The following is a 13,821-nucleotide window of genomic DNA, read 5'->3' as shown; positions in this document are numbered from 1 at the left end:
CTCAAGGTCCAGTGCATTGCACGCCACTAGAATCTGCAGTACCCATTTCAGGGTGCTTATTAAATACAGAGGCAGGAAGATGAATGATGGGAAACTGGTAGGAATCTTCTAAGGGAGCAGAGATGGAAGGGAAGGAAAGAGGAGGGGGTCAGGCTAGGGATGGATAGATATGTGTGTGTATGTGTGTGTGTGTGTATGTGTGTGTGTATGTGTGTGTGTGTATGTGTGTGTGTGTGTGTGTGTGTGTGTGCACTCGAGCGTGCATGCAAACAAGCCAGAGGCAGTGGGATAGGGTCCAAGGGAGATATGGCCCAAGGTATACCCAGTCAATCACTGAGAGCCTTCAGAGAGAGCCTTATGCCTGCTGGCAGTCATACTAAATCTTACCTCCCATCCCTATGACTCTCCTCTCTCCTGCAGACCAGGTGGCTCTATCTTAAACACCTCAGAGTTCCACAGTGAATTGCAATGGAGAGAGAAAAGGGCACAGCTCCAAGGGGCTGTGTGCTCAGCTCCAGACATGGGGGGCAAAAAGGGAAGGATGTTCTGGGGCTAGGCTGGGAGAGGATTTTTTAATCTGCTTCACTTGGTGCCATCTGCTTCCTCATCTAATTTTAGCACCAGCTCGGCCTGGGGAGGAGTCGGGGAGGGCTCAGCTGGGTAGGGGGGGGCAGGCTGGGACTGCTAGGCAGTGGACCTTGATGGCCTGGGGTGGTTGGGGATCTTGACAGAATGGAGTCCTCATGGCACTGGGCCATGCGGTGGCATTGAGAATGGTCAAGGGGACAAGGGGATGGTGTGAGGAATGTCTTAGGATGAGGGATGGAGCTAGGGCCATTGGGGAAGTCACCCTGAAGAGGGATTGATGGAAGGCTAGATTGTGTGAGGGGAGGCCTTGGGAGAAAGACAAATGGAGACAGGGAGTGTGGAAGATTTGGGGGATAGAATGTGGGAAATGGGCCAAAGGTGGAAATGGGAGGGTTCCTGATCCCCATCTCGTGGCCTGGCCCCTGACCCCTGCTGATCACTGCCTTTGGGAGAGTAATTGGATAATCAGGGTGGGTGGGCAGGCACGGGGTACTAATTGCTATGTACTTGGGATCCTGGGGCCGGTGCCGGCCGAGCTGGGTAATTAGTTGTTTTTAAATAAACGTCAGCGGGCACGCTTTAATTAAGCCTTCTTCCCAGTGAGAGCTGCTGATATGTAATCACAGAGAGGAAGAGCAAGACAAAACTGGGGAGACCCAAGGGCCAGGGTGTGGTGTGGTGGGCACAAGAGGGCATGAGAGATTCCTGCCTTGGCTGAAGGACCAGATTCAGGGCCAGCACCCAGCCCTCAGTGGGACAGGCAGAAAGGCCTAGCCACTGGACAAAGGGCTTGCCCTCTACTGCACCCTCTCCTCCGTGGGATCCTCTGGCCACTCCCCTTACAGCAGCCCTCCCCAGCCCCATTCCCTACCTTGCGTGGCTGAGGTAACCAGGACAGCAGTGACACAGAGACTCCAGAGGGCAGGGGCCAGGCGGGCCATGGCTGAGAACAGGTGGGCACAGGGGGCCTTGCCCCGCATCACCAGGTGAACAGGATGACACAGACAGACAGCCTAGGAGAAGGGGAGGGGACAAAGTGAGGAGGAAAGATTCCCTCTAACTGCCCAGTCAGGTGCATGGGTGGAGAAGAGTGAGGGATGGTGTAGAAAAACACACTCACCATAGGCACATTCAGACAGGGACACACTCACACACACACACATGCCCACACACACACACACACACACACACACACCACCATCACAGAGGGGTACAGGCACACCCAGACACTCAGGCACCCAAGCACACACCTACAAGCCTAGATAGTCATACACAGACACCCAAGCATAGACACATACAGATACAGGCAGGGGCACACAGACACAGTGAGAGATGGTACATCGACAGACTCAACACAGGTATAGACAGACAGGGACACACACGCACACGTATGCATACACACACACACACACATGCACACACACACAAGATTGGGGATAGGCACAGTCATACACATACACCCAGGCACATAGGCAGAGACATACCCAGAAACCAATAAGGGTACACACACATGCCACCCAAGCACATTCCCACAGGCACAGGCATATACAGAGAGAAACAGGCATGGGTGCACACGTACAGATACACGCAGAAACAGGCCCAGGTACAATCACAAAGGTGCATTCACAGGCCCATAGAGACAGTCATAGAGAAACAGGCACATGCAGACATAGACATCCATCCAGGGCACAATCATATGTGCAAACACATAGACAGAGGGATGGCCACACACATACATCCCAGCACAGAGATACAGTGAGTCATACAAAGGGAACAGACATAGACACACAGAGGCAGAGTCACATAGAGACAAAGACACACAGAAAGGGACACTGGCACAATCGACTCCTCCTTCTCTCTCTCTCTCTCTCTCTCTCTCTCTCTCTCTCTCTCTCTCACTCTCTCTCCCTTCTCTTTCTGTTTCTCTATTCCTCCCTGCTCTCCCCCCTCCCTCCTCTCTTTCTCTCTCTCCCTCCCTCCCTCCTTCTCTCTCCCTTCTCTCTCTATTTTTCTGTCTCTCCCTCCCTCTCTCTCTTTCTCCTTCCCCCCTCTCCCTCCCTCCTTCTCTCCCCCCTCCCTCCTTCTCTCTTTTTCTCCCTTCCACTCTCTCTCTCTCTCTCTCATAAACACACACACACACACACACACACACACACACACACTCTCAATCTTAACTCCTTCCAAGGGTTCCTACCCTTCCTGACACCCTCTTTCCACAGCCCCCACCTAGTCTCCCCTTCCCCTTTTTTAGGCCGATGAACTTGTTTCTGGCCTTGCAGCTTTGCCCACATCCATGATCTCTTAACTGCACAGAATTCTTGGCAATGCTTCCGGTCCCACCCCTTGGAATCTTTCCTTCTCATCCCCACCCGTGAGCTGGGTCATGCCAGCCAGGCTCAGCACCTTCTTAGAACCAGCCGCATCAAAGGAGGAGGGAGACATGCCTTCTGGTCACAGAGTCCAGGATCTGACTCCCTCTAACATATATCCACAAGGGTGGCACAAACACCTGAAGAACCAGGCACACATTCATCTCAGTGTCCCCAAGTAAAAGAAGCCCAGAATTCTACCTTCCAACTCTACTCCCTTAACTGGAGTCCTCTGGGGATTTCTCCCCTAGTGTGGGAGCAACACACTAGGACATTGGGCTGGCTGCCCACAGTGACATCAGAGCTTCAGCTCACAGCCTGACTTCAGGTTTTAATGTCTGGGTAACCCATCTTCTCATCTCTACCCCAATATTCCTGTGAAACCTCTTACCCTTCCCCCAGTTAGCATGGGGAGTGGCAGAATCATAGAACTGCAGAATTGGAGAGGACATCAAAAGCCATCTAGCCTAATCCATATCTCAACAAGAATGCCCTCTACCATGTAACTGACAAGCAACTGTCTAACCTCTGCCATCGGATCTAAAAAGATCCAATTGATGGAAAACGCACAACTCTTACTTATATCACAAAAAAAACCTGTACTTGTTAAGAAGCATACAGTAAGGGGCAGCTGGGTGGTGCAGTGGACAGAGTGTTGGACCTGAAGTCAGGAAGACCTGAGTTCCAATCCAGACTCAAACATTTCCAAGCTGTGTGTCTTTCTCAGCCTTAGTTTTCACATCTGTGAAATGGAGATGATAATAGCACCTACCTTCCAGGGTTGTTGTAAGGATCAAATGAAATAATATATAACATATGTACATATATAAATATATAAAATGCTTCACAAACCTTAAAGGGCTATATAAATGCTAGCTATTATTAAATGCTTGCTGATAGACTCAGTGAGAGGGTAGGTCCCCCAATCCTTAGGAACAAGCCCATTCTTCCCCTCTCCCACCCATCTTCCTCCTCACTAGTGCTTTCTATAGGTGGTCCTCCCCACATCTCCTGCCGCCCTCATTTCCCCTTTCTGTCATCTCCATTCCAGTCAAACTGTCCCACTAGCTTATTCATGTCCAAGACATCCATCATACTTCCATTTTGTTGAATGGAATCCTGTCCTTTCTCACTTCTGCCTCCCAGAATCCTGAGCTCTCTTTACAGCCCATCTTAGGTGCCACCACCTACACAAGCCCTTTCCTGCCCTTGCCTTCCCCTCCAAGTTATTTGTTTTTCTCCCTCTTAGAATTATCATCTGGTCTTTTGTATGTATGTCGTATTCACTTACTTGTGTACATGTTGTATCCCCCTATAAAAAGCCAGTACTTTGAGGGCAGGGTTTGGTCCAACCTCGTTTTTGTACACTCAGGTCCTAGCACATGGCCCTGCTTGCTGCATTGGAATGAATCTTCTCTTCCCCTTTAGGCCACCTCCACACTCCTTTGCCTGCCTCCTCACTTAGACTCTTCCCCCACCTGTGGGAGGGGACCCAGATATCTTAGCCCAACTTAAGACTGAGGACTGAATTCCAGAGTGAGGGGCATAAGGTTCTGAGCACTGATCCTCCACCTCTCCAAGTCCCAGGCATGAGCCCCCAGCCCCCTTGCTTCCTGCTCTCTAGCTCCCATGGCTAATTAGAACCCGGCTGGCTGGCAGAGCAGTGGCGCCACGGATGTGGGACGAGGGACGCCCAAGTCCCCTCTTTCCCCTTATGTGGACCCCCCGAGGCAGCCAGGAGCCTAGCTGTCGGGGACAGGGCACTTGTCTCTTCAGGGCCTCTGGGAGGAAGCCATGGATGTGGGAATAGAGAGTAAAAAGTGATTGTCTTTGGGCTTCCCCAATTCTCTTGTTCTCTGGGGTGGGAAGTACTTCTAAGCCCAGGCTGAAGTTGGGGCTATCCATAAAACCCCTCTATGAAAATATAGGAGGCAGATAAAGGCAGGAGGGGGAGAAGGAAAGTGGCGCTACCACCTGAATGGGCTGGGTGGAACCTGGGCTCCTGGGGTCCCTACTCCTCCCAAAAGGAGCTTAATCAGGGGCTGGAAAGGGGGCAGATGCATCTTTCACACTACAATCGGACTAATCTTTCTAGAATGTCCCTTTTGCTTGTTTTATCAACCTCCTCTCCCCACAATCCAACACATAACAGTCTTTCCATGTCCCCTCCCCATTTTCCCATAAGGGCATATCATAGCTTCATGGGACATATGGCAGAAGGGGTCTCAGGATCACAGATCTGGAGTGGGAAAGACCTCGGAGGCCATCTAATCTAACCCTCTCATTTTACAGATGGGAAACTGAGTCCCAGGAAGGTTGTGAATAAATGTTAGCAATCATTATATTTATTACTATTATTCCTTAACAAGGAGCGACAGAACATTTCCAACCGTGGTCTCCCAAATTCTGTGTTTTTTCCGCTCCACTCTGCAGCTTAAATGCTGAAGTTTTGCATTCTAGGCCCTGCTGAGCTCCTGCATCCTATAGTCTCAGAACGTTAGAATTTCAGAGCTAGGATGGACCTCAGAGGTCACCTAATACAATCTGTGCCAGAGCAGAAGTCTTAGCTAGGCAGGAGCTCTTCACTGCTCTCTCCCCTTGCCCCGATCCCATTCCAAATCATGGGCATTCCCACCAGTACTTTAGTCCACATTGTACCACAGGTTTAGAATGTTCGAGGGCCAGGTATGTAGCTGGTAGAGCAGTGGATAAAGTGTTGCGCCTGAAGTCGCAGACCTGAGTTCAAATCCGGCCTCAGACACTAACTAGCTGTGTGTCCCTGGGGAAGTCACTTAACCTCAAGTTAAGCCTCAGTTTTTAAAACAGGGATAATAATTGCAGTTAGTCCACAGGGTTGTTGTTAGGACCAAGTGAGATGGTATTTGTTAAAAGCACTTAGCACAGTGCCTGGCACATAGGCTATATAAATGCTAATTTGGTTCCCTTCCTTCTCTTCATCACCCCTACCTTACTTATGAAGCATTCCTTGACCAACTCAGTCTGCAGTGACCTTGGACCTCTCCTGGGCCCCAAACAGTCCGAATCCATATGAACCAACCTACGATCATACCATCTTGTACTGCTCTCATTATCGTGTCTGTCTGTCTTGTCTAACAAAATGTGTGCAAAACTTGTCCAGGACACAAACTCAATCTTCTCTTGGTATGATGGAAAGTGACCAGCTCTAGTCCTGGCTCTGGCCCAAATGAGCTGGATGCGAAACCTGGTACAGATTGTTTTTTCCTCTCTAGACCTGATTTCCTATCAACAAAGAATGAAATGGTTGGCCCAGATAGACCAAGGGTTCTTATACTTGTGAACTTAAAAAAAAATATTTTGATAACTATTACTTCAATATAATTGGGTTCCTTTGTAATCCTTTATTTTATTTTAATCTTTATTTAGTTTAATGTTTATTTTAAAACATTCATTTGAGAAGGGGTATCTAGCCCTCACCAGACTGACCGCCAAAGGGGTCCATGTCTACACAGTGAAGGGAGTCTCTAAGGGCTTCTGGCTCTGGCATTCGGTGCTCTACAACAGCACCTACCACTTAGGCAGTTTCTTAACGTTTATAAAGCACTTTGCACATATTATCTCATCTGACCTTCCCCCAAACCCCTATGAGACAAAGACTACTGGCATTATTATCTTCACTTCGCCGATGAAGACACTGAAGCTCAGAGATGGTAAGTAACTTGCCCATGGCCACACAGTCAGTATCGGTGGCAGAATTTAAACCCAGATCTCTCCTGATGCCATCACTTTTTCTACTCTAGGCCACTGTTTCTGCGCTAGTAGAATGGCATGGCCAGAGCTAGACACCTCTTCTAGACCACCCTGTACCTGTGTGGTAATGTCTGCTACCAGATTCTCTGATAAAAGGTCATCCATCCTTGGATCAGAAACTTCTAGTAAGAGGCTATTTTTGAACAGCTCTCATTTGGGCCACTAGATGGCGCAGTGGGTAGAGTGTCGGGCCTGGAATCCCAAAAACTGTTCAAATCTGGCTTCAAGACACTTTCTAGCTGTGTGACCCTGGGCAAGTCACTTAACCCTGTTTACCTCAGTTTAAATGAGCTGGAGAAAGAAATGGCAAACCACTCCAGTATCTTTGTCACAAAAACCTGTCACCCAGAGTCAGACACGACTGGAAAACTGGGGAGTGGGGGGAGCTTTTTCCTTTCGTGAGCAGAAATTTGCAGCTTCCTTCCTTTGGCTTCTAGGCCAGTCACAATGAGTTGAAGACTTCTTCCCCACGTCAACTCTTCAAGTACTCGGAGACAGTCATGACATCCCCTCTCTTCTGTTTCCCAGGCTAAATATCCCCAATTCCCTCAATATAGTCTTATATGACATGATTTTGAAGACCCTCCCCCAACCTGGCTGTTCTCTTCTGGACACTCTCTAGATTCCCAATGTGTTTTCCTAAAATGTATTTGCTCAGAAATCAGCAATACCCTCTAGATGTGGCTTGACCAGGGCAGAGTGCAGGGGGACTATCATCTCCTTATTTTTTTTTTAAATGTATTTTGTTCAATTTTTTTTCAATGAATGAAAATACATCTTTGTTCCCTCCTCTTTCTCCCTCCCTCCACCACACTCACCTCTCCCTACCTTGAAACTATGCCTCTCTGGATGCAGTCCAAGAGTGAATTCACTTTTTTGGCACCATATAGCACTGTTAGTTCATAGTGATCTTGTTCATCATTAAGAGCCTCTGATCTTTTTCAAATGGTCTCCTATCTAAGTCATGTTTCCGTCTTCTTAAGGCAGCTAGGTGGTGCCACAGTGCACAGAGTGCTGGGTCTAGAGTCAGGAAGACCTAAATTCAAATTCATCCTCAGATACTTGCTAGCTGTGTGACCCTGGGAAAGTCACTTAACTTCCATCTGTCTCAATTTCCCATCTGTAAAATAGGGACACTAATAGATCCATTGTTGTTATGGCGATCTAGTGAGATAATATTTGTAAAGCCCAGGCTTTAAATTTCTCCCTACTGCACTTCACCTTATTCAGTTCAGTAGCCTCCTCTTGCCTGTTAAATAAAGTTCAAACTCCCCTGGGTGGCAGTCAAGGTCCTCCACAGTCTGGTACCTTGTCAGCATTCCATTGGTCAATGTCTCATTTAAAGCCTCCCTCCATGAAGTGGGCATTTAAAGTTTGCAAAGCACTTTACAAATATGATCTCATTTGACCCTTACAACATCCCTGGGAGGCAGGTGCTATTATCATGCCTATTTTCCAGAGCAGGGAAACTGAAACAGGCAGAAGTTAAATGACTCGCCCAGGATCACACAGTTAGTAAGTGTATCTGAGGCTGGATTTGAATTCAGGTCTTCCTGACTCCACATCCAGCCAATGCTCTTTGCACTGCTGCCTAGTTGCCTCTACTCTCACATCCTTAATTTGATGCCAAACTAAACTATTCTCTGTCCCAGACCATACCTTTCATTCACCTGCCTCTGGGCCTTTGTTCCTGGCTGGTCTCCCTCAGCCTTTTCCCTGGTTGAATTCCTGTTGTTGTCATTCAGTCACTTCTGACTCTTTGTGAGCCCATTTAGGGTTTTCTTGGCAGAGATACTGAAGCGGTTTGCCATTTCCTTCTCCAGCTCATTTTACAGATGAGGAAACTGAGGCAAACAGAGTTAAGTGACTTACCCAGGGTCACATAGCTAGTAAGTGTCTGAGGCCACATTCGAACTCAGGTCTTCCTGACTCCATGCCTGGTGCTCTATCTACTGCACCACCTCACAGCCCTACTTATTCCTACTTACCCTTTAAAGCCAAATTCAAATACCACCTCCAGAAGAATCTCTTTAGCAATCAATCAACAAGCATATATTAAGCTCCTACTGTGTGCCAGGCACTCTGCTAGGTGGTGGGGCTTCATAGACAAAAATGATACCTGAGGGTAAAATTTTGATGATGTTGATAATTACAATAAGGATGATGATAATGATAATAGCATTTATTGAGTACCTTAACATTTGGAAAGCACTTTGTAAATATCTCATTTTATCTTCACAAGGACCTTGGGAGGCAAGTACTGTTATTATCCCCATTTTAGAGATAAGCAAATTGAGGCAAACAGAGGTTAAGTGACTTGCCCAGGTTCACACAGTTTGGCTGTGTCTGAGGCTGGATTTGAACTCTGGTCTTCCTGACTAGGCTCGATGTTTTGTCCTTTGTGTCATCTAGCTGCCTGTGAGACACACACACACACACACACACACACAGTGATATATATAAAGTTCAGTTTCCACACAGTTAGAGCCATAGGGTCCCCAGGAAAGGGCTCAGAAACCACAAACTGAGGGGCCCTAGGCAAACTGGCTCACACTGACCAGGGTTAACTCCCAGCCAGCAACTGTCTGGTAACTGAGCATGTTTAATGAACCTCATGCATATCACTCTCCCTGCCCAGCATAGGATTAGGACCTCATTAAGTGAACATGGGATATATGATCAGGGTGGGGGAACATTTCAAGGAGTTACATGGGATGGGCATATAAGGAAGATTGTAACCCAGAAGGATCAATCCTGATCCAGAAGGGAGGAGTTACAGTTACTAACCCAATAAGACTTGTTCTTGCTTCTGTACTCAACACACTCTCTGTTACTAAGGAGGTGTGTCTGCTTCTCCTGAGAACCAAGGGAAAAGTCCTTCAGCCTCTCCAGTATAATAAAAAAAGGCTTGAGACACTAACTCTGAAATTGAGTCTGGGGTCTTTTTTATAACACTGCCTCTATTGAGAACAGCATTCACACAAAGAAACATACAAAGTATTTATTTGGGAGAGGCCAGCAAAGGAGAAATCTCGATAGGCCTTGGGTATGGTATGAACTAAGCTTTGAAGATAACCACGTATATCCCAAAGAGAACATAAAAAAAGAAAAAGGACCCACATATACAAAAATATTTATAGCAGCTCTTTTTGGGGTAGCCAAGAATTGGAAATTGTGGGAATGCCCATCAGTTGGGGGATGGCTGAACAAGTTGTGGTATATGAATGTAATGGAATACTATGGTTCCATAAGAAATGATGAGCAAAAGGATTTCAGAGAAGCCTGGAAAGACTTATATGAACTGATGCTGAGTAAAGTGAGCAGAACCAGGAGAACATTGTATACAGTAACAGCAACATTGTGATGGCCGACTTTGTTAAATTTAGCTCTTCTGAGTAATGCAATGACAATTCCAAAAGACTCATGATGGAAAATTCTATCCACATCCAGAGAAAGAACTATGGAGTGTGAATGCAGATTGAAGCAGACTATTTTCTTTCTTTTTTTTTTCTTTCTCATGGTTTTTCCCTTTTGCTCTGATTCTTCTTTCATAATATGACTAATGTGAAAATATGTTTAATACGATTGTACATATATAGCCTATATCAGATTGCATGGCATCTTGGGGAGTGGGGAGGGAGGGGGGGAAATTAGAGCTCAAAATCTTATAAAAGTGAATGATGAAGACTAAAAACAAATTAATATTTTTTTAAAAGCAGATAAGAGGCTGAGGTTAGGAAGGAGGGTGTTCTTGGCATGGGGTATAGCCTGGACAAAGGCAGAGAGGTTGGAGATAGATTGTCATGTGTGAGAAACAGCAAGGTCAGATTGGTTTATTTCAAGAGGGTATAATGGGAATAATGTGTAATAAACCTGGAAAAGGAGGATTAGAGCCAAGCTGTACTTGACCTTTGTCCTCAGATCTCATCTGGCCTTTTGGTTTACCTCCTTTATAAGAACTATGTCCACTTGTGTGTTATAGTTATCTAAGTGCCTGTGAGCCCCATGAGAAGATGGGATCTTCTCTTAAGGGAATTTTCCTCTTAAAAAATATGTTCTTGTGAAGTTTGAATACAGATCGAGGCGCACTACATGCTCGCCTTTTTTGCTTCTCTTTTGTTTTTGTTTTTGGGTTTTTTTTTTCTGGTTCTGTTTCTTCTTTCTCATGATTCATTCCATTGGTCATAATTCTTCTCCACAACTTGACTGGTGCATAAATTAATTCAATGTGAAGTTATACATGATAGTTATATGAGATTCCATGCCATCTTGGGGAGGGAGGGGGGAGGGAGGGGAGAAAATCTGGAACTCAAAACTATGTAGAACTGTGTGTGGTAAACTAAAAATAAATAAATAAATTTTAAAAAATGTTCTGTTGAATGAGGGCACATTCGGGGGACAGCTGGGGAAGAAGGAGGTAGCTCAGCTTTGGGAGAAGGTGATAAGGAAGGGTGGAGTAGCCAGTTAGTCACTAGAGTGTCCCTATCTGGAGGTGTCCCTACCAGGAAGCAGTCTCCTTTCCCCAGGGGACAAGGAGGCAGGTTGATATAACAACAAATAGTTCTGGACTTGGAGTCAGACCATTGGTGGTGGACTTCAGGTCCCAGCTCTGACCCTGGCTGTGTGACCCTGAGTAAGTCATAGCCTCTTTAGGGCTCAGTTTTTTTTATCTTTGGAGTGATGATAATAACATATGCCCTATATTAAACTGCGTGTTCCCTTTTGACCCAGCAATACTGTGTCTTGGTCTATATACCAACGGGATCAAAGAAAGAGAAAAAAGACTTACATGTACAACAATATTTATAGCAGCTTTCTCTGTTGTGATAAAGAACTGGAAATTAAGGATTGCCCATCAACTTGGGAATGGCTGAAAAATTATAACATGTGAATATGATACAATGTGATTTGCTGTAAGGAATAATGAAGTTTCAGAAAAACTGCGAAGATTTGCATGACCTGATGCAGAGTGAGGTAAGCAGAACCAGGAGGACAATGTATAGAAATGTATAAATATGTTGTATTGTATAAACGTAATACAACGGTATTGCAAAGACAAACAACTTTGAAAGATTTAGAACTCTAATCAAGGCATTGGCCAACCATGATTCCAGAGGGCCAATGATGAAGCCTGCCACTCAGCTCTTGACAGGTGACAGACTCGGGGTACAGATTGAGACAATTTGTCTTTTAGATAATGCTAGAATTTATTTTGCTTGATTATGCATATTTATTATAAGAATTTTTTCTTCTTTCTTTTTAGTGGAGGAGGAAGGGGGAAGGGAGAAAAGGTGGCTTTTCAATTAATTGAAGAAAAATAAAATTAAGTTAAAGATAAATGTGTCCTATCTTCCTTACAAGACTGTTGTGAGGAAATCACTTTTTAATTTCCGAAGGGCTATTGAAAGGGAAACTGTTATTGTTAAGATGTCCTGGACAAGTCAGACTCAGCAGCCATCCCAGGGCAGAATGGGCTGTCTCTTCAGGTGGAGAACTCCCTGCCCAGGAGGTTTGCAAGCAGAGGCAGCCAGATGACCACTTGTTGGGGAATATTGCCTAGGTAGGTTGTACTAGATGGCCTTGGAGGTCCAATAAACTTGGCCCCTTCCAGCCTACAGGGCCAGAAAACTAGTGGCCTTGATTGGGCAGAAACAGTGCAGGGCACAATACTGGGCATGAGGCCAGGACCCCGCTACTCTGTGGAATAGAGGCTGTTGGCAGCACCTGGCATGGTGCCCACCAGGGACGAGGAAGCTCTGTGTTTTTCTCTTTCCTTGGTACTGGCTGCTCCCCTGCCCCCACCCCAGGGAGCCTCAGCCAGTGCACCTGGTACCCAGGGCGAGAGGCTGGATGGTGGGGGGCAGAGCTACAGGGCTTTGGTAGGCATGGTCTGAGAAGGGCGGGGTGGGGGTGGGGGGATGCCTGGGTTCCGGCAATGAGATTGGCGTTAGAGACAAAGGAACCATAGAATTCTAGGGCTCAGAGAGAGCTTGGAGAGAAACTAGACTGATCTGTACGTAGCAGTCTCCTAGTCGGGGATCATACAGCCCTTAATATCACAGGGAAGTCACTACCTCCCAAGGCAGCTGGGCCAGGTCTAATCATAAAGGAGGTGTTTGTTTAACATCAGGATGAAATCTGATTCCCTGTAATTTTCTCTTATCTTTCCTAGATCTGCCTTTGGGCTAACATCCCTCAATTTTCCTTGTACCATGTGTATTTGCATATATGTTGTAATGTGCCTGCCACCACCCCCACCCCCATTACCCCTACCTCAGATAGAATGTAGTATGTTAGTTCCTGAAGGCAAGGATCTTTTGTTTTGATTCTGCCTTTGTCTGTGGCCAGGGCTTAACACATAGTAGGCACTTTAATGCTTCTGGAACTGCACTGAAATAAAATAACTTTAGTCTCTCTTCTATACCCCAGGAGCTCTTCAGGTACTTTAGAAACGCCTTCCTACATCTTCTATTCTATGTCTTCTTTTCTCCAGGCTAAAAATTTCCAGTTCCTTCAAGTGATCATCTCATGGTCTGGTATCCAGTCCCCTCATTGGCCTGGTTGCTTTCCTCTGGAGGCAATTTTGCCTTGTCAATGGAGATCTTAAAATGCAGTACCCTGAACCAAACATGGTAGGTAGACCAGATGGGACCTGACTAGGGCATAGAACGATGGGTCTATTGTCTCTTTTGCTAGGTAAGTGGTGGGTGCGGTGGATAGAGCTCTGGACCCAGAGTCAGGAAGGCCTGAGTTCAAAGACAGCCTTAGACACTTACTAATTGTGTGACCCTGGGCAAGTCACTTGACTGCCTCAGTTTCCCCATCTGTAAAATGGAGATAAGAACAGCACCTACCTCCTAGGGTTGTTGTAAGGGTAAAAGAGAATAACATTTATAAAGAGCTTAGTTTAGTCCCTCGAGAATAGTAGGTGCCTAATAAATCCATGTTTCCTTCCTTAGCTGTAGACTCTATGTCTCTCTTAATGTATTCTTTTTCTTCTACTTGCAATTTCTTTTTCCATCATACTTCCCCCAACCAGTATTGTTACAGTTGATTTTTTTGAGCCCAAGGATAC

General features: G+C 46.2%; 1 protein-coding gene across 2 annotated transcripts in view; it reads right to left on the bottom strand.

Moving 5' to 3' along the window:
* ADGRL1 (adhesion G protein-coupled receptor L1) overlaps nt 1–13,821 on the bottom strand; it is a 64,882-nt gene that overhangs the window by 34,598 nt on the left and 16,463 nt on the right. For both annotated transcript variants that reach the window (XM_036756039.1, XM_036756048.1), the window contains exon 2: nt 1,460–1,601. In XM_036756039.1, the coding sequence (XP_036611934.1) occupies nt 1,460–1,568 (109 nt within the window). In that variant the 5' untranslated portion in view covers nt 1,569–1,601. The remainder of the gene's footprint in view (nt 1–1,459; nt 1,602–13,821) is intronic.

The sequence above is a fragment of the Trichosurus vulpecula genome, chromosome 1 (genome assembly GCF_011100635.1).
Source record: "Trichosurus vulpecula isolate mTriVul1 chromosome 1, mTriVul1.pri, whole genome shotgun sequence".
In the NCBI taxonomy this organism is placed as follows: Eukaryota; Metazoa; Chordata; class Mammalia; order Diprotodontia; family Phalangeridae; genus Trichosurus; species Trichosurus vulpecula.
The sequence above is the reverse complement of the archived record's forward strand: the minus strand, read 5'-3'. Positions and strand labels throughout refer to the sequence as shown.